The sequence below is a fragment of the Bombina bombina genome, chromosome 3 (assembly GCF_027579735.1).
Source record: "Bombina bombina isolate aBomBom1 chromosome 3, aBomBom1.pri, whole genome shotgun sequence".
NCBI lineage: Eukaryota > Metazoa > Chordata > Amphibia > Anura > Bombinatoridae > Bombina > Bombina bombina.
The window spans coordinates 1,249,793,828-1,249,816,846 of NC_069501.1; the positions used below are offsets into that span (position 1 = coordinate 1,249,793,828).

The 23,019-nt window shown below is 38.7% G+C and overlaps 1 protein-coding gene across 4 annotated transcripts in view; it reads right to left on the reverse strand.

The window, feature by feature from the left end:
* The window catches only part of PDE2A (phosphodiesterase 2A), a 1,131,360-nt gene that overhangs the window by 158,698 nt on the left and 949,643 nt on the right, over positions 1-23,019 (reverse strand). For all 4 annotated transcript variants that reach the window (XM_053708776.1, XM_053708774.1, XM_053708775.1 and 1 more), the window contains one exon: positions 4,858-4,969. In XM_053708776.1, coding sequence (XP_053564751.1) covers positions 4,858-4,969 — 112 coding nt within the window. The remainder of the gene's footprint in view (positions 1-4,857; positions 4,970-23,019) is intronic.

The window sequence follows — 23,019 nt, forward strand, 5'->3', positions numbered from 1 at the left end:
ATTGAAAATTGCCCTGAGCTCCAATACATTTATAGGCAATGCTGCTTTCTGAGGAGACCAAAAACCCTGTTCCCTCAGATGGCCCCAAACCACTACCCCATCCTGATAGGCTTGCATCAATTGTAATTATCTCCTCTTTGAATGATGAAACCCCATTTCCCGAGACACCAGGCTGGGCGACGTCCACCAAGAGAAAGATTGTCTGGTGGCAGGGTCTATGCAAATAAACTGAGAAAGGTTGGAATGATCTTTATTGCACTGCCTCAGCATGCAAAGCTGGAGAGGACTCAAATGTCAATGCATCTGGAGCCGCTACCATAAGGCCCACAACCTCCATATATTGAGCTATGCAAATAAGATACTGAATCATCTGACAGACAGAGCTCCCAAAACTCCCTGAGCCTAAATTACAGAAAGAAGAGTCCCCAGAACCTTTGTAAACATTCTGGGATGAGTAGCTTGACCAAAAGTTAGAGCTGTGAACTGATAGTGCTTGTCTTGAAAAGCAAACTGCAGAAACTATTGATGATCCCAATGGATTGGGATGTGTAAACAAGCATCCTTCAGGTCCAATTTGGACATAAATAAACCATAAAGTACCAGAGGTAAAATTGATCTGATGTTCTCCATCTTGAAGGAAGGAACTTTTCAGAACTTGATCAGTCTTTATAGATCCAGGTTGGCTTGGAACAATGAACAGGTTTGAATAAAACCCCTTTCCTTGGTCCATAAATGGAATGGGACAATTACCCTATGTCCTCTAGGTCTCGTATGCATCAAAGAAAAGCTGCTTTCTTTTCTGGTCTTTTGGAAGATAAACCTCTCTCGTGGAGGCTAAGTTCTGAAGCCTAGTAAACAATCTCCAGAACCCAAGGATCTTGAACAGACCAAGCCCATGCCTCCTGAAAAAATGCTTTGCCTGACCTATAATGGAGAAGAGTCTGGATCAGGGGGCCACACCTTCATGCTTACTTTAGATTAGCTGCAAACATCTTGGACTGCTCTGACTTGCTCCAAACTGGATTAGGTCTCTAGGGAAGCTTAGCAGGCTCATTCTTTTGAGAAGAAGAGGAAGTTCACTTTTTTTGTGTGTGAAAGGAACAAAAGCGTCCACTGGACTGTCTCTTAGGCCTAGACTTCTTATCTTGAAGCAAGAAAGTACCCTTCCTACCTGTAATGGTAGAGATAATTGAGTACAATCCTGGACCAAAGAGAATCTTACCCTTAAATGCTATAGACAACAGTCTGGATTTAGAAACCATTTAAGCAGACCAAGATTTCAGCCAAAGAGCTATTCTGGACAAAACTGCAAGAGCCGTTGTCACGCTCAGCTGCTGGGAAGCTCTGCAGTCCTCTCTGTGTGCTTGATTGACAGGTGTCTGAGCCACCCCTTCCTGATGATGTCACAACCAGGCTTTTTATTCTGTTTCTTCCTGTTTCTCCAGTGCCCGTTTGTTTGTTAACTTTGTGGCTTCTGATAGGATTTCGCTGAGGAATCTCTCTAACTGCTGCTTTTCTGTTGCCAATCTCTTCAAGGATTTACTATGCTGGATTAACCTTCAACCTCCTGATTACCTGTCTCCAAACAATGCAAGTACTGTTTGTTTTGTGAAACTTTCAAACTTCCTGTTTTCCTGCTGCAAAACCTGCATATTCAGACTACTCTGTGTATGGCCAAACTATTCAAATACTGTTATTTCTGTGAAACCTTCAATCTGCATGTTTACCTGTTTCCAAACTCTGCAAATACAATTATTCAGTGTAAACCTTCAAACTGCTTGATATCCTGTTGCCAATCTCAACAAGTACTGATTAATCAGTGTTAACCTTCAAACTACCAGCTTACCTGTTGCTATCTCTGCAAGTTCTGACAACACAGTGTTAACCTTCAAACTACCTGATTACATGTTGTTAATTCTGCAAGTTCTGACTACACAGTGTTTACTCTCAAACTGCCTGATTACCTGTTGCATACTCTGCAAAGACTGTCTACACAGTGTTAACTCTCAAACTGCCTGATTACCTGTTGCATACTCTGCAAAGACTGTCTACACAGTGTTAACCTTCAGACTGCCTGATAACAAATGACTTACTCCTGCATTATTAGCTGTTTCCTGTTTTACCCTTCTTCTGTCTGAGTATAAGGGGACTATCCCTGCTCTCCTGATTCTGTGGAAGACATTTCCTGAAACCAGTTCCTTATTCAGAAGTCTATCTTGGTGATATCATGAATTATTTTGGCACAGGCTAACCCTGCTCCATATCGTGGGTACTTTGTTTTTTGGAGGTTGTCGTGGGGTCACTTCCTGGATTAAACTCAGAGTGCAAGGGTGTTGTTTAAGTTCGCCCTAGCATTTGGGTCTTCTTCTGGACATTTCCTAACCTGACAGCCGTATTCTTGGCCCTGCCTCGCTTTTTTCCTTTCTTTTGCTGATCCGTATTCTTGGCACTGATGCAAATGATCTGGACCATAGCATCGCAAATTAAATAATTAGCTGTCTTTATGGACTGAATACGATTCTGGATATCCTCTAGTGGGGATAGGTTAAAACCATAGCCCACCTTGCAAAAAAGGATTTTCTAAGGTAACCCTCCAGTTTCCTGTTTATTGGGTCCCTTAAAGAAGTGCTATCTTTGAGAGTGATAGTAGTTTTTTTGGCTAAAGTAGAGGGAACAGTCCCCTATAATTCCAAATGGGTCTGAGAAAAATGCTTCTTTAAAGTAGGGGAATGAGAGAAAGAGACTCCTGGCTTATCCCATTCCTTAGTAATTATTTCTGAAACCTATTACGAAACAGGAAAAGTGTCTGGGGCCTTAGACATGAAGATGAGGTCTAATCTCTGTACCAGCTTGTCCTCAACTGGCTGAGACTCCTGCACTCCTAAAGTTCTTAATACCTCCATAAGTAAGGATCGCAAATAATCCATCTTAAAATGAAAGGTAAAGTCCTCTGACTCTAAGTAAACCTCGTATTCTGAGCTACAAGAAGAGCTTTAAGCCTCAGACCCCTGCGACTGCCTGGTCCTGGGAGGACCAGCAGAAGTGCTACAGTTAGAGGAAGAACCAGAAGAAACGTGTTTATACCTGTGCTTACACTTACACGCAGTAGGCAGTGCCACTATAGCCTCAGCGACTGCCAACTTTAAATGAGATTTAAAATCTGGCGCAAATTCAGTTACTCCACCCTGGGTAATATATACAGGTGGATGATCCACAGTAGAAACTGAGCTGGTACCCTGAGAATGATGCTGTTAAAACAGGTGCTAAGCAAGTGCTGCACAGCTGCGCAGGTGGACAAATCACTAATTTACACGTCAAACACTATAGGGATAGCAATATCTGAGGAACTACCCTCAGATAAAATAGATTAAAAGGGAGTAAAATAGAAGTTGGATAACTCTCAAGCACTAATCTGATTAGAGCACATAAAATACATTTATGTAGTGGAGTTGTTGTTCTTTTCTATGCATCTTCCATATGTTTAATGCACACTGAAGCTACCACTTTTATTACCTGGTTTTCAAAAGTAGTCAAATAAATAGTGGTATTTCAGAGTGGAAGCACAAGCTCAAAATTTAACCCTCGACTTCCCATTGAAAGCTTAGGGTGAATTATCTAAGTATGGGGTGAATTAAAATGCTTTTGTTAAACATTTTATTAAAGGGACACTGAACCCAAATTTTTTCTTTCATGATTCAGATAGAGTAGCAATTTTAGGCAACTTTCTAATTTACTCTTATTATCAAATTTTCTTCATTCTCTTGGTATGTTTATTTGAAAAGCAAGAATGTAAGTTTAGATGCCGGCCCATTTTTGGTGAACAACCTGGGTTGTCCTTGCTGATTGGACAGCACCAATAAACAAGTGCTGTCCATGGTCTGAACCAAACATTTGCTGGCTCCTTAGCTTAGATGCCTTCTTTTTCAAATAATGATAGCAAGAGAACAAAGAAAAATTGATAATAGAAGTAAATTAGAAAGTTGCTTAAAATTGCATGCTCTATTCTATTTGAATCATGAAAGAAAAAAATTGGGTTCAGTGTCCCTTTAACAACTTATAATACCCGGACTTGCATTATCGATTGTGTGAGGCAGAAGGCAAAATATTACTCTGCACATTATCAGTTGAGCTCCACTTATAACCAGGTCATTGGGGCATATTTAACAATGTGCGAGCGGACATTATATGAAGTAGCGTATCATGTCCGCTGCACATTGCTGCACATCGATTAATGCTGACAGCATACACTATCGCCATTTATCATTGCACCAGCAGTTCTTGTGAACTGCTGGTGCAATGCCGCCCCCTAACAGGGGGTGTCAATCAACCCGATCGTATTCGATCGAGTTAATTTCTGTGCGCCACCTTAGAGCAGGCGGACAAGTTATGGAGCAGCGGTCTTTAGACGGGTAGATCAGTCTGGCTTCACTCTTTTTGGGAGATTTAGTTGACTAGTATTTGTTAAAGGGGTATGAAAATAAAAGGGAAATGCGAATATTGCTCCCTGCATAACGATCTCATTTACTTTATTGCAAAAATAGTTTTTTCCCCTCGAAGATCAGCTCTATTTACACGCACTCGAGCCTATCTCAGATCATGTGGAGACTCTGACAGACAGACAAGTGCATGATACACACCAGACCAAGGTCAAGCACAAACGTATCAGTCAGAGTGTTTGCATGATCTGAGACGGCTCCCAGTTATACAAAAGGAGATCAACTAAACGGTTCATAATAATCTCTCCCATGTGAATAATCAGAGCACTTACTGTTATTACCAACGCAGCCATACGCTAAGCATTCACTGACATCTAGCAAGACTTGACCACTGAGTATAATACAAGTCAGCTCAGCTTACCTGACATTCACATTTTAACTTCTGCTCTTTCTGGAAAGCCAGAGTGCTGGTGAGGACCGTGGAGGTGTAACAAAAACAATGCTGGATTTTATGTTCATCGGCTTCTGTGTAGCTACAAAAAACAGATAACATCATAAACTTGCTGTTTATGCAGAAAATGCAGTTAATTAATACTGAACAGTGCCTTGAGAAATTGGTCATAGAGAGATTGTATATAACAGTTACAAATTACAGCAGAACAAAGAAATAGGTTTTGTCCACGCCCACCAATTATTACCACAGCTCCGCCCACTCTGATCACCGTAAACACCCAAATAATATAATAATATCCACATAATATGCACAAAACATCACATATTGTATTATTTAATCAAATCTGTAAACTGCAGGAGATCTATAGTTGTCAGTTAACCAAGGGCGATATCATTAGCGCGAGGAGCGTAAATGCAATTACGAGATTGCAGTGTTTTTTACGCTCAAATCCATATTACAAGTGGCGTGCTGTTTAAATTACCACAAATTTGTGTACGTAAATTTGCAGTAACGTGCGCGTTCTATATTTTCTATGGGCGGCGGTGAGCAACAATGTGCTCTCATATTACAAGCTAAAAGTATATGCAATTGCTCGAATGCAATAACATTTAACACTCAATCTTTTTATGCAACCTAAAAGTTTGCATAAAGGGTTTGGCTGGAGGAAACATTTGCGCGAATAACTACTCCATTAAATCAGTAAACAGCCACAACCCCCATCACAACCTACCCCTCTAAACTATTAACCCCTAAACCACTACGACTCCTATTACAAAATACCCACTAACATCTAAACCCCCTAACCAGCTAACCCCCTTATAGCAATTAGGGTTAGCGCATGAGTATGGGTGTCTATTGGGGAGTATGTTAACCTAGTAGCGATATTCTATCTTCAGATCTTTGCGCGAGTCGGGTTAGCGTGCAAGTGAAAAAACTTTACGATCAGCGCAAAAAGCCAAAGTTGAATGGAGTTAGCTTGTGAGTGCTTCACTTGTAATCTAGCCCAGAATCAGGTATATTATTTTATAATTCTGCTGATCTAAGTACACGAGACTCACATGTCACAATATACAAACATCAATACCAGGTCCACACCTGAGGACACATTAGCTGTCCCTCCTGGGACAATTACACTATAGACAGGAGATCAAAAAAGGGACTGTCATAGAAAAATCAGAGCAGTAGGCATGTATGGCATAAACACATTTCATACCCTAAACATGACCTAAATACAAGGACAGTGTGCAGTATTTGCTGAAATCAAATATTGTGGTTTATATATATATAATCTAATCCCATTAAAAATAAAAAGCCCCCCCAATAAAAACATCCCCTAATCTAATGCTAATCTACCAATAGCCCTTAAAAGGACTTTTTGTAGGGCATTGCCCTAAGTTAAACAGCTCTTTTACATTAAAAATAAACAAAGTCCCCCTTAACAGTAAAACCCCCCACCTACCAAACCCCCCAAAATAAAAAGAAACTAACACTAAAAAACCTAATCTTGAGCTCTTTTTCAAAGTGCCCCCAAAAAACCTAAGTTAAAAAATAAAAAATGAAATATAAAATAAAAATGTTAAACACTAAAGCCCTAAATAGGTACTCATGGTTTCTGAAGTCAGGCGGAGAAGGTCTTCTTCCAGACGGGTCCATCATCTTCATCCACAGCGAAGGCGGCGCAGAGGTCCGGAGCGGTCTTCCCAGATGTGGCGATCCCCTGCAGCGGTCCTCGGCAGCGGCGCGGGTGGTCCTCTGCGGCTGTGGTCCTCGGTGACATGGAGGCTCTTCTTCATTAGATGTCCATGGTATACTGAATATTGAATGCAAGATACCGCAATCAATTTTTCAAAACAGCCAATAGGATTAGAGCTACTAAAATCATATTAGCTGTTCAAATCAGCCAATAAGATTTCAATAGCTCTCATTCTATTGGCTGCTGAATTTTTCAAAACAGCCAATAGAATGAGAGCTACTGAAATCCTATTGGCTGTTCAAATCAGCCAATAAGATTTCAGTAGCTCTCATCCTATTGGCTGATTTTGACAATTTTAGCCAAAAGGAATTCAAGGTACCCCAATAAACATGGGGTACCTTGAATTCTTTCTTTAGTGTGCGGCGGACGATCGCATCAAGAGCAATATCCACGCCTTCGCTGAGGAGCACCAACGCCGCAGCCGAGGAGCGTCACCGCCACAGATGACTGCCGCTGAGGATCGCCACAACTGGGAAGACCGCTCCGGACCTCTGCTCCGTGCTGCCTTCACTGTGGATGAAGATGATGGACCCGCCTGGAAGAAGACCTTCCCTGCCGGACTTCAGGAACCGTGAGTACCTATTTGGGGCTTTTGTGTTAAGGGTTTTTTTTACATTGTTTTTTTTTGGGGGGGGGTTATTTTTTAACTTATTTTTTTTTTTGGACACTTTGAAAAAACATAATTTATGCTTACCTGATAAATTTATTTCTCTTGTAGTGTATCCAGTCCACGGATCATCCATTACTTGTGGGATATTCTCCTTCCCAACAGGAAGTTGCAAGAGGATCTTGCTCCTCCCCTCACTGTCATATCCAGTCATTCGACCGAAACAAGACGAGAAAGGAGAAACCATAGGGTGCAGTGGTGACTGTAGTTTAATTAAAATTTAGACCTGCCTTAAAAGAAAAGGGCGGGCCGTGGACTGGATACACTACAAGAGAAATAAATTTATCAGGTAAGCATAAATTATGTTTTCTCTTGTTAAGTGTATCCAGTCCACGGATCATCCATTACTTGTGGGATACCAATACCAAAGCTAAAGTACACGGATGATGGGAGGGACAAGGCAGGAACTTAAACGGAAGGAACCACTGCCTGTAGAACCTTTCTCCCAAAAACAGCCTCCGAAGAAGCAAAAGTGTCAAATTTGTAAAATTTTGAAAAGGTGTGAAGCGAAGACCAAGTCGCAGCCTTGCAAATCTGTTCAACAGAGGCCTCATTTTTAAAGGCCCAGGGGGAAGCCACAGCTCTAGTAGAATGAGCTGTAATCCTTTCAGGGGGCTGCTGTCCAGCAGTCTCATAGGCTAAGCATATTATGCTCCGAAGCCGAAAGGAGAGAGAGGTTGCCGAAGCTTTTTGACCTCTCCTCTGTCCAGAGTAAACGACAAACAGGGCAGATGTTTGACGAAAATCTTTAGCAGCCTGTAAGTAGAACTTCAAGGCACGGACTACGTCCAGATTATGTAAAAGACGTTCCTTCTTTGAAGAAGGATTAGGACACAATGATGGAACAACAATCTCTTGATTGATATTCCTGTTAGAAACCACCTTAGGTAAAAACCCAGGTTTGGTACGCAGAACTACCTTGTCTGAATGAAAAATCAGATAAGGAGAATCACAATGTAAGGCAGATAACTCAGAGACTCTTCGAGCCGAGGAAATAGCCATCAAAAACAGAACTTTCCAAGATAAAAGTTTAATATCAATGGAATGAAGGGGTTCAAACGGAACTCCCTGAAGAACTTTAAGAACCAAGTTTAAGCTCCACGGAGGAGCAACAGTTTTAAACACAGGCTTAATCCTAACCAAAGCCTGACAAAATGCCTGGACGTCTGGAACTTCTGCCAGACGCTTGTGCAAAAGAATAGACAGAGCAGAGATCTGCCCTTTTGAAGAACTAGCTGATAAGCCTTTGTCCAAACCCTCTTGGAGAAAGGACAATATCCTAGGAATCCTAACCTTACTCCATGAGTAACTCTTGGATTCACACCAATAAAGGTATCCGCCATATTAAGCCTGTATTAAGGTATCAATGACTGACTCGGAGAAGCCACGCCTTGATAGAATCAAGCGTTCAATCTCCATGCAGTCAGTCTCAGAGAAATTAGATTTGGATGATTGAAAGGACCTTGTATTAGAAGGTCCTGCCTCAGAGGCAGAGTCCATGGTGGAAGAGATGACATGTCCACTAGGTCTGCATACCAGGTCCTGCGTGGCCACGCAGGCGCTATCAGAATCACTGATGCTCTCTCCTGTTTGATTTTGGCAATCAGTCAAGGGAGCAGAGGAAACGGTGGAAACACATAGGCCAGGTTGAAGAACCAAGGAGCTGCTAGAGCATCTATCAGCGTTGCTCCTGGGTCCCTGGACCTGGATCCGTAACAAGGAAGCTTGGCGTTCTGGCGAGACGCCATGAGATCCAGTTCTGGTTTGCCCCAACGAAGGACCAGTTGAGCAAACACCTCCGGATGGAGTTCCCACTCCCCCGGATGAAAAGTCTGACAACTTAGAAAATCCGCCTCCCAGTTCTCTACGCCTGGGATGCGGATCGCTGACAGGTGGCAAGAGTGAGACTCTGCCCAGCAAATTATCTTTGAGACTTCTAACATCGCTAGGGAACTCCTGGTTCCCCCTTGATGGTTGATGTAAGCAACAGTCGTGATGTTGTCCGACTGAAATCTGATGAACCTCAGTGTTGCTAACTGAGGCCAAGCTAGAAGAGCCTTGAATATTGCTCTTAACTCCAGAATATTTATTGGGAGGAGTTTCTCCTCCTGAGTCCACGATCCCTGAGCATTCAGGGAGTTCCAGACTGCGCCCCAACCTAGAAGGCTGGCATCTGTTGTTACAATCATCCAATCTGGCCTGCGAAGTGTCATACCCTTGGACAGATGGACCAGAGAAAGCCACCAGAGAAGAGAATCTCTGGTCTCTTGATCCAGATTTAGTAGAGGGGACAAATCTGAGTAATCCCCATTCCACTGACTTAGCATGCATAATTGCAGCGGTCTGAGATGCAGGCGCGCAAATGGCACTATGTCCATTGCCGCTACCATTAAGCCGATTACTTCCATGCACTGAGCCACTGACGGGCGTGGAATGGAATGAAGGACACGGCAATCATTTAGAAGTTTTGATAACCTGGACACCGTCAGGTAAATTTTCATCTCTACAGAATCTATAAGAGTCCCCAGGAAGGAGACTCTTGTGAGTGGTGATAGAGAACTCTTTTCCACGTTCACTTTCCACCCATGCGACCTCAGAAATGCCAGAACTATCTCTGTATGAGACTTGGCAATTTGAAAGCTTGACGCCTGTATCAGGATGTCATCTAGATACGGAGCCACCGCTATGCCTCGCGGTCTTAGAACCGCCAGAAGTGAGCCCAGAACCTTTGTAAAAATTCTCGGGGCAGTAGCTAACCTGAAGGGAAGAGCTACAAATTGGTAATGCCTGTCTAGAAAGGCAAACCTTAGGAACCGATGATGATCTTTGTGAATCGGTATGTGAAGGTAAGCATCCTTTAAGTCCACTGTGGTCATGTACTGACCCTCTTGGATCATGGGTAGGATGGTCCGAATAGTTTCCATTTTGAATGATGGAACTCTGAGGAATTTGTTTAAGATCTTTAGATCCAAGATTGGTCTGAAGGTTCCCTCTTTCTTGGGAACCACAAACAGATTTGAATAAAAGCCCTGTCCTTGTTCCGTCCGCGGAACTGGATGGATCACTCCCATTACTAGGAGGTCTTGCACACAGCTTAGGAATGCCTCTTTCTTTATCAGGTTTTCTGATAACCTTGAAAGATGAAATCTCCCTTGTGGAGGAGAAGCTTTGAAGTCCAGAAGATATCCTTGAGATATGATCTCCAACGCCCAGGGATCCTGAACATCTCTTGCCCACGCCTGGGCGAAGAGAGAAAGTCTGCCCCCCACTAGATCCGTTTCCGGATAGGGGGCCGTTCCTTCATGCTGTCTTGGGGGCAGCAGCAGGCTTTCTGGTCTGCTTGCCCTTGTTCCAGGACTGGTTCGGTTTCCAGGCCTGTCTGGAATGAGCAACAGTTCCCTCTTGTTTTGAAGCGGAGGAAGTTGATGCTGCTCCTGCCTTGAAATTTCGAAAGGCACGAAAATTAGACTGTTTGGCCTTTGATTTGGCCCTGTCCTGAGGAAGGGTATGACCCTTACCTCCAGTAATGTCAGCAATAATTTCTTTCAAGCCAGGCCCGAATAAGGTCTGCCCCTTGAATGGAATGTTAAGTAATTTAGACTTAGAAGTCACGTCAGCTGACCAGGATTTAAGCCATAGCGCCCTACGCGCCTGGATGGCGAATACGGAATTCTTAGCCGTTAGTTTAGTCAAATGAACAATGGCATCAGAAACAAATGAGTTAGCTAGCTTAAGCGATCTAAGCTTGTCAATAATTTCATCCAATGGAGCTGTATGAATGGCCTCTTCCAGGGCCTCAAACCAGAATGCCGCCGCAGCAGTGATAGGCGCAATGCATGCAAGGGGCTGTAAAATAAAACCTTGTTGAATAAACATTTTCTTAAGGTAACCCTCCAATTTTTTATCCATTGGATCTGAAAAAGCACAACTGTCCTCAACCGGGTTAGTGGTACGCTTTGCTAAAGTAGAAACTGCTCCCTCCACCTTAGGGACCGTCTGCCATAAGTCCCGAGTAGTGGCGTCTATTGGGAACATTTTTCTAAATATAGGAGGTGGGGAAAAGGGCACACCGGGTCTATCCCACTCCTTGCGAATAATTTCTGTAAGCCTTTTAGGTATAGGGAAAACATCAGTACACACCGGCACCGCATAGTATCTATCCAGCCTACACAATTTCTCTGGAATTGCAACTGTGTTACAGTCATTCAGAGCAGCTAATACCTCCCCAAGCAATACACGGAGGTTCTCAAGCTTAAATTTTAAATTAGAAATCTCTGAATCAGGTTTCCCCGAGTCAGAGACGTCACCCACAGAATGAAGCTCACCGTCCTCATGCTCTGCATACTGTGACGCAGTATCAGACATGGCTCTTACAGCACCTGCGCGCTCTGCATCTCTCCTAATCCCAGAGCTATCGCGCTTGCCTCTGAAATCAGGCAATCTAGATAATACCTCTGACAGGGTATTATTCATGATTGCAGCCATGTCCTGCAAGGTAATCGCTATGGGCGTCCCTGATGTACTTGGCGCCATACTAGCGTGCGTCCCCTGAGCGGGAGGCAAAGGTTCTGACACATGGGGAGAGTTAGTCGGTATAACTTCCCCCTCGACAGAATCCTCTGGTGATAATTCTTTTATAGATAAAGACTGATCTTTATTATTTAAAGTGAAATCAATACATTTAGTACACAATCTCCTATGGGGCTCCACCATGGCTTTCAAACATAATGAACAAGTAGATTCATCTGTGTCAGACATGTTTAAACAGACTAGCAATGAAACTAGCAAGCTTGGAAAACACTTTAAAACAAGTTTACAAGCAATATAAGAAACGCTACTGCGCCTTTAAGAAACACAAAATTTGCCCAAATTTGAAATAACAGTGAAAAAAAGCAGTTACACTAACGAAATTTTAACAGTGTATGTAATAAGTTAGCAGAGCATTGCACCCACTTGCAAATGGATGATTAACCCCTTAATACCAAAAACGGAATAACAATTGACAAAAAACGTTTTTAAACAGTCACAACAACTGCCACAGCTCTACTGTGGCTTTTTACCTCCCTCAATACGACTTTTGAAGCCTTTTGAGCCCTCCAGAGAAGTCCTGGATCATGCAGGAAGAAGCTGGATGTCTGTGTCTGTATTTTTTGCTGTGCAAAAAAACTCCAAAATAGGCCCCTCCCACTCATATTACAACAGTGGGAAGCCTCATGGAACTGTTTCTAGGCAGAATTCAAGCCAGTCATGTGGAAAAAACTAGGCCCCAATAAGTTTTATCACCAAACATATGTTAAAAACGATTAAACATGCCAGCAAACGTTTTAAAATACATTTTTATAAGAGTATGTATCTCTATTAATAAGCCTGATACCAGTCGCTATCACTGCATTTAAGGCTTTACTTACATTACTTCGGTATCAGCAGCATTTTCTAGCAAATTCCATCCCTAGAAAAATATTTTAACTGCACATACCTTTTTTGCAGGAAAACCTGCACGCCATTCCCCCTCTGAAGTACCTCACTCCTCAGAATATGTGAGAACAGCAAATGGATCTTAGTTACTTCTGCTAAGATCATAGGAAACGCAGGCAGATTCTTCTTCTAAACACTGCCTGAGATAAACAGTACACTCCGGTACCATTTAAAAATAACAAACTTTTGATTGAAGAAATAAACTAAGTATAAAACACCACAGTCCTCTCACGACCTCCATCTATGTTGAGGGTTGCAAGAGAATGACTGGATATGACAGTGAGTGGAGGGGTTATATAGCAGCTCTGCTGTGGGTGATCCTCTTGCAACTTCCTGTTGGGAAGGAGAATATCCCACAAGTAATGGATGATCCGTGGACTAGATACACTTAACAAGAGAAAAGAGCTGAAGGGCAGTGACAAAGAGCTAAATGCCCTTTTAAGGGCAATGCCCATACAAATGCCCTTTTTAGGGGAATGGGTAGTTTAGTTTTTTTTAGTGTTAGGTTTTTTATTTTGGGGGGTTTGGTGGGTGGGGAGTTTTACTGTTAGGGGGGACTTTATTTTTAATGTAAAAGAGCTGTTTAATTTAGGGCAATGCCCTACAAAAAGGCCTTTTAAGGGTTATTGGTAGTTTAGCATTAGATTATGGGGAGTTTTTATTTTGGGGGGCTTTTTATTTTCATAGGGATGTTTTTTTTAAATTTATTTTGGATAATGTGTTTATTATTTTTTTTAAATACTTATTGCAGGCGCTTAGGTTTTTTTTTTTAATACTTATTGCGGACAGTTTTTATTTTTTGTAATGCTCCGTTTGCCTTTGCTGCATCCCGGTGGATTCTGAATATGGCAGGGTGGTAAAAGAATCCACCGAAGGAATCCACCTGGATGCAGTATTCGATCGTTTTCATTTCTGTCCTCCCCCTCAGGGCAGGCGGACAAGTTATGGAGCAGCGGTCTTTAGACCGCTGCTTCATAACTTCTGTTTCTAGTGAGGCTGAAGGCTCGCCGGAAACACGGGGCATCAAGATCCGTACTGAGCTTGATAAATATGCCCCAATATCCTAAAATATTATATGTGTATACAATATGTAACTATTCAAATTACTATATATACCAATATATACCAGTATAATCTGTGATATATATATATACTGTATATATATATATATATATATATATATATATATATATATATATAAAATAAAAAAAAGGAAACTATACAGGGCCAGATTACAAGTGGTGTATTAACAGTTATGCACAAGCGAAGAGGGGTTTAACACTGCTGTCCGCAAGTGTCGGGCTTTACGCTTGTATTATATGTTGAAAGTCAATGCGAATGTGTGGGCGCAATCGCAATTTACGCTAGAATGATTACCGCATCCTCAGAGCTCTGGTTAACTGTTTCACAAAAAAAAGTGTCACAAAACACATCAAAAATACATTACACAGTACAGTTACACTCATAATAACACCATCTAATAAATATACATTACATGATTACACAGTACAGTTACACTCATAATAACACTGTCTAATAAATATACATTACACAGTACAGTTACACTCATATTAACACTGTTAATAAATATACAATACAAAGTACAGTTACACTCATATTAACACTGTCTAATAAATATACAATACACTGTACAGTTACACTCATAATAACACTGTTTAATAAATATACATTACACAGTACAGTTACACTCATAATAACACTGTCTAATAAATATACATTGCACAGTACAGTTACAGTCATATTAACACTGTTAATAAATATACAATACAAAGTACAGTTACACTCATATTAACACTGTCTAATAAATATACAATACACTGTACAGTTACACTCATAATAACACTGTTTAATAAATATACATTACACAGTACAGTTACACTCATAATAACACTGTCTAATAAATATACATTACACAGTACAGTTACACTCATAATAACACTATCTAATAAATATACATTACATAGTACAGTTACACTCATAATAACACCATCTAATAAATATACATTACACAGTACAGTTACACTCATAATAACACCATCTAATAAATATACATTACATAGTACAGTTACACACATAATAACACTATCTAATAAATATACATTACACAGTACAGTTACACTTATAATAACACCATCTAATAAAAATACATTACACAGTACAGTTACACTCATAATAACACTATCTAATAAATATACATTACATAGTACAGTTACACACATAACAACACCATCTAATAAATATACATTACATAGTATAGTTACACACATAATAACAGTCTAATAAATATACATTACACAGTACAGTTACACACATAATAACACTATCTAATAAATATACATTACATAGTACAGTTACACTCATAATAACACTATCTAATAAATATACATTACATAGTACAGTTACACTCATAATAACACTATCTAATAAATATACATTACATAGTACAGTTACACTTATAATAACACTATCTAATAAATATACATTACACAGTACAGTTACACTCATAATAACACTATCTAATAAATATACATTACATAGTACAATTACACTCATAATAACACTATCTAATACATATACATTACATAGTACAGTTACACACATAATAACACTATCTAATAAATATACATTACACAGTACAGATACACACATAATAACACTATCTAATAAATATTCATTACACAGTACAGTTACACTCATAATAACACTATCTAATAAATATACATTACACAGTACAGTTACACACATAATAACACTGTCTAATAAATATACATTACACAGTACAGTTACACACATAATAACACTATCTAATAAATATACATTACACAGTACAGTTACACACATAATAACACTATCTAATAAATATACATTACATAGTACAGTTACACTCATAATAACACTATCTAATAAATATACATTACACAGTACAGTTACACTCATAATAACACTATCTAATAAATATACATTACACAGTACAGTTACACACATAATAACACTATCTAATAAATATACATTACACAGTACAGTTACACACATAATAACACTATCTAATAAATATACATTACACAGTACAGTTACACTCATAATAACACTGTCTAATAAATATACATTACACAGTACAGTTACACACATAATAACACTGTCTAATACATATACATTACATAGTACAGTTACACACATAATAACACTATCTAATAAATATACATTACACAGTACAGTTACACACATAATAACACTATCTAATAAATATACATTACACAGTACAGTTACACACATAATAACACTTTCTAATAAATATACATTACACAGTACAGTTACACACATAACACTATCTAATAAATATACATTACACAGTACAGTTACACTCATAATAACACTGTCTAATAAATATACATTACACAGTACAGTTACACACATAATAACACTGTCTAATAAATATACATTACATAGTACAGTTACACACATAATAACACCATCTAATAAATATACATTACACAGTACAGTTACACACATAATAACACCATCTAATAAATATACATTACACAGTACAGTTACACACATAATAACACCATCTAATAAATATACATTACATAGTATAGTTACACACATAATAACAGTCTAATAAATATACATTACACAGTACAGTTACACACATAATAACACTATCTAATAAATATACATTACATAGTACAGTTACACTCATAATAACACTATCTAATAAATATACATTACATAGTACAGTTACACACATAATAACACTATCTAATAAATATACATTACATAGTACAGTTACACTTATAATAACACTATCTAATAAATATACATTACACAGTACAGTTACACTCATAATAACACTATCTAATAAATATACATTACATAGTACAATTACACTCATAATAACACTATCTAATACATATACATTACATAGTACAGTTAAACTCATAATAACACTATCTAATAAATATACATTACATAGTACAGTTACACTCATAATAACACTATCTAATAAATATACATTACATAGTACAGTTACACACATAATAACACTATCTAATAAATATACATTACACAGTACAGTTACACACATAATAACACTATCTAATAAATATTCATTACACAGTACAGTTACACTCATAATAACACTATCTAATAAATATACATTACACAGTACAGTTACACACATAATAACACTGTCTAATAAATATACATTACACAGTACAGTTACACACATAATAACACTATCTAATAAATATACATTACACAGTACAGTTACACACATAATAACACTATCTAATAAATATACATTACATAGTACAGTTACACTCATAATAACACTATCTAATAAATATACATTACACAGTACAGTTACCCACATAATAACACTATCTAATAAATATACATTACACAGTACAGTTACACACATAATAACACTATCTAATAAATATACATTACACAGTACAGTTACACACATAATAACACTATCTAATAAATATACATTACACAGTACAGTTACACTCATAATAACACTGTCTAATAAATATACATTACACAGTACAGTTACACACATAATAACACTGTCTAATACATATACGTTACATAGTACAGTTACACACATAATAACACTATCTAATAAATATACATTACACAGTACAGTTACACACATAATAACACTATCTAATAAATATACATTACACAGTACAGTTACACACATAATAACACTTTCTAATAAATATACATTACACAGTACAGTTACACACATAACACTATCTAATAAATATACATTACACAGTACAGTTACACTCATAATAACACTGTCTAATAAATATACATTACACAGTACAGTTACACACATAATAACACTGTCTAATAAATATACATTACATAGTACAGTTACACACATAATAACACTATCTAATAAATATACATTACACAGTACAGTTACACACATAATAACACTATCTAATAAATATACATTACACAGTACAGTTACACACAATAACCCTATCTAATAAATATACATTACATAGTACAGTTACACTCATAATAACATCATCTAATAAACATTAAAAAAATGAACAAAAAAGGACTCAAAGATATGAGGTCTCAGATGTTAGAAAAAATATTTATTTATATGAGTCTTTATATGTATTTATATGTGTATATATATATATATATATATATATTTACAGACATATATACCCATATAAACACATATGTACTCACATATGGGGGCATATTTATCAAGCTTCTGTTTCCGCGTTCAGGCCTTCAGGCTCACCGGAAACAGAAGTTATGAAGCAGCGGTCTAAAGACCATAACCTGTCCGTCTGCTCTGAGGCGACGGACAGAAATCGACAGAAATCAACCCGATCAAATACGATCGGGTTGATTGACACCCCCTGCTAGCGGCCGATTGGTCGCAAATCTGCAAGGGGCGGTATTGCACCAGCTGGTGCAATGATAAATGCCGAAAGCATATGCTGTCGGCATTTATCGTTGTGCAGCGGACATGATCCGCTATATCGGATCATGTCTGCTCGTACCATCATAAATAGGCCCCATAGACAAAATATAAGCCATTTGCAGTTAAGTAGATGAAAACATAAAAAAATATATTTATACAATATTCATATTTAATAAACACCTAGATTACGAGTTTTGCGTTATGATTGAAAAAGCAGAGTTATGGCCCATAACGCTTCATTTTCTCTAACGCCGCTATTACAAGTCTTGTAGGTATAGGTGTACCGCAACGTCAGTGCCGCACTTTTAAAAAAGTACTTTTTCAATTGGACTCCCATAGCGCCGGTATTACGAGTTTGCCTGGGAGGCCAAAAAGTGAGCGGTACACTCTATAACCACAATATCCGTAACGCCATCTAAAGTCAGTAGTTATGAGTTTACTGCTATAAAGTTGTAACATAAAACTCATAACTAAAGTGTTACAAAGTACACTAACACCCATAAACTACCTATCAACCCGTAAACTGAGGCACTCCCACACCGCAAACACTATAATAAACTTATTAACCCCTAATCTGCCGCTCCGGACATCGCTGCCACTATTAAAATGTATGAACCCCTATTCTGCCACTTCCTGACATCGTTGCCACTATAATAAAGTTATTAACCCCTAAATTGCCGCCCTCCTGCATCGCAAACACTATTTAAATATGCTTAACCCCTAATCTGCCGTCTGCCTACACCGCCGCTATAATAAACCTATTAACCCCTAAACCGCAAGCCCCCCACAACGAGATATACTAAAATAAACTATTAACCCCTAAACTGAAAGCCCCATAACGAAATATACTATAATAAACCTATTAACCCCTAAGCCGCAAGCCCTCCACAACGAAATATACTAAAATAAACTATTAACTCCTAAACCTAATGACCCCCTAACTTTATATTAAAATTATAATTCCCCTATCTTAAATTAAATTAAAACTTACTTGTCAAATTAAATAAATTATTTTTAACTAACAATTAAACTATTATAATTATTAAACTAAAATACAATTAAATTAAACTAAACTACTCATTAAAAAAATCCTAACACTTCTCTAAAAATTACAAAAAGTATCTAATTACAGAAAAAAAAATAATTACAAAACCCCCCACTAAATTACGAAAAATAAGAAACAAATTATCAAAAATAAAAAAGAATTACACCTAATCTAATAACCCTATCAAAATAATAAAGCCCCCCCCCAAATAAAAAAAAAACCTAGCCTACAGACTTCTTGCCGCCTGGATGGATCCTTCAAGAACTGTAAGTGGATCGTCAGGACTTAGTGTTAGGTTTTTTTAAGGGTTTTTTGGGTGGGTTTTATTTTTAGTTTAGGGTCTGGGCATGTAAAATAGCTAAATGCCCTTTTAAGGGCAATGCCTATACAAATGCCCTTTTCAGGGCAATGTTTATCTTAGGTTTTTTTTAGATAGTTATTTTATTTGGGGGGGTTAGTTGTGGGGGTGGTGGGTTTTACTGTTGGGGGGGTGTTTGTATTTTTTTTTTTTACAGGAAAAGGGCTAATATCTTTGGGGCAATGCCCCACAAAAGGTCCTTTTAAGGGCCATTGGTAGTTTATTGTAGGCTAGGATTTTTTTATTTTTTTGTAATTTAGTGTTTGTTTTTTTATTTAATTTAGTTATTTTTATTTTTAGTAATTTTAGTGTTTATTTTTTTTTGTAATGTTAGGTGTTAGTGTAAGGCAGGTTAGGTTTTATTTCACAGGTAAGTTTGTATTTATTTTAACTAGGTAGTTAGTAAATAGTTAATCACTATTTACTAACTAGTCTACATAGTTAAAATAAATACAAACTTACCTGTGAAATAAAAATAAAACCTAAGCTAGATACAATATAACTATTAGCTATAATGTAGCTAGCTTAGGTTTTATTTCACAGGTAAGTTTGGTTTATTTACTTTAAAATAGGTATTATTTAGTTAATAATTGTAACTTTAGTTTAGCTGTATTTTAATTATGTTAAAGTTAGTGGGTGTTAGCCTTAGGGTTACATTAGTGTTAGTGTTAGATTTAGGGGTTAATGGATTTATTTAGTGGTAGTGATGTGGGAGGCCAGAGGTTTAGGGGTTAATAACTTTAGTATAGTGGTGGCAACATCGGAAGCGGCAGATTAGGGGTTAATAGTTTTATGTAGGTGGCGGCGATGTTAGGGTGGCAGATTAGGGGTTACTAACTATATGTAGGTGGCGGCGGTGTTGGGGATGGCAGATTAGGGTTCTTTAGACTTTGGGTTTATGTTAGGGTGTTTAAACATTAGTTTTATTTTCCCCATAGACATCAATGGGGCTGCGTTACAGAGCTTTTCATTCCGCAATCGCAGGTGTTAGATATTTTTTTGCCGGCTCTCCCCATTGATGTCTATGGGGAAATCGTGCACGAGCCCATAGCAGCAGTGCTTGATTTCAGTGTGGTATGGAGCTCAACGCAAACATAGCGCCTGCACAAGCCTGCTTTTTTAAAACTCGTAATACCAGCGATATAGGGAGGTGAAATAACGCCGCTTTTGTGGGGGTCGTTAAAATCCCTATAGCGCTCAAAACTCGTAATCTAGTTAGTTTAAATATTCCCCACTCCAATGTTCAGCACATAGCAGAATATGTTCTATGTATTTCTAAATAGATATTCCTATATACTGTATATCTGTATATATCTATACCTATATATAATCTTATATATATATATAAAAAAAAACAGGGCCGGTGCTAGGTTTCTTGGCCACACAGGCAAAGATACATTTTTCTGCCCCCCACCGCAGGATGCATAATGCAATAGGTCCTAACTATAAATATAAAAAAACATACAATGCAAAATAAATTAGCTGCCATTCACTCATGGACAGAAAGCAACAAATTCTAGAAATGTAATCAAAAGGATTTAGTTACAGCTGTTGGCCAAGAGATAATTATCCCAAAAGAGGCCAAATCCCAAATCTGGAGGTGCAATAAAGGGCTTTTCGGCTTATTGTCTTTTGGCCAACAGCTATAACTAAATCATCCATTTTATGTTTTTAGCATTTGCTGCTTTCAGTCCAAAACTCCAGAAATATTTTTTATTGAGGTAATACCCAAATAGACAACTTAGTCTGTATGGTGAAAGCTAATACAAAGTCGTAACCTCAAATTACAGACATTATAACCAGACTATAGAATTAGAGAAGCAGAATATGCCAAAAATCCAACAAGCCCACCACTCCTCTCTTTTAAACACTATCTAATTAAAAACCGGCTGCCCTGCCCCTGTGTAACAGATGTCAGTCACACCATCATCACATATTTTTCCCTTCACAGTCAACACAAAATGTAAGTGTAGTTGAAGCCCCCATGCCTTCTAATGTCATTCTGCCTGGGCCCGGCACCAGCACCTGCCACTCCTACCGACCTGGCTGCTGCCCTGCCTGCCCTCAGACCCCGGCCCCGCCTGCCCTCAGACCCCGGCCCCGCCATCTTACCTCACTGTCTTCAGACTCCAGTACCAGAACCACTCTGCCCACCTGGCTGCTGCCCAGCCTGCCCTCAGACCTCGGCCCCGCCATCCTACCCGCCATCTAGCCGTCTGGGTGGGCTTCATTCACGTGGCTCATTGAGTGGCACCAGGCATCCCCGCATGATTTCACTCTCATAGGTAGCGGCTTAGGCAGGCAGCGCAGCTGCGCAAGCGAGCTCCACGGCACATGCCACACCGTCACCACACGACACCCCCCCCCCAATGTAGCACATATCTCGACTCTAAAATGCAGGTGCAGCCACTCCTGCCTGGAGATATTTAAGATTAATGCTGCCTGACTGAGCTGCTGGACTCTCTCCACTCCTGAGTCCTCCTGTGTGACAGTGTGTGCGCATTGCACACATATCAACATAAAAAATTATTTTAACTTCAGTTCAGGCAGATCCACCTCGGCAGTGGCACCACTCTCGCCCCCCCCCCCTGCTGGGAGCTCGCTAAGGTGGTTGTCTTTACTGCCTTGCACAAGCACCGGCCCTGTATATAAAATACTATCAGATATATGCAGAAAGATGTATTTATGAATAAATAGAACATATTCTTCTATGTGAAGAACATTGAAATTTTAAATATTTTGAGCCTGAGGAGGGGGTGTGAACCCCGAAACGTTGCTCTGTTTGTACTGCTGCCTGAGTAAAAACACATTGAATTGAACTTTTGGAGTGTCTGCCCATTCTTTTCTACATTTATGAATAAATAGAACATATTCTTCTATGTGAAGAACATTGAAATTTTAAATATTAAGATTTTCATGTTGGTTTAGCATACTTGAGAATATGCTATCGGGTTTGCACGTGAGTAGGTGTTTTATTTTTCTTCCTCCATTGACTTCTATGGCGGAATACTTTATCATGCGCATGCTATTCTAATTTCGACTTTTTACGCGTATCGGGTTAGTGAGTGAGCAAAAACTTTCAACTTGTAATATGAACGCTACACGATGTGCACAAAAAGCTTACTGCTAGCGGAGTTAGCACTTGACCTGGACGTTAAATACCGCTCTACTTGCAATCTGGCCCACAGTGTATAGTGAAGTACATTTTAATAAATAAAGGTGCCAAGAAAACAAAATTCACATTCTTCAGAGCTTATTATAAAAGCTCAGAATACACAGTACACATGTTTGTCCTGACAGGTTGCAGGAAAATCCACTGTTACCAATAAACCTAGGAACCCTTATAAAA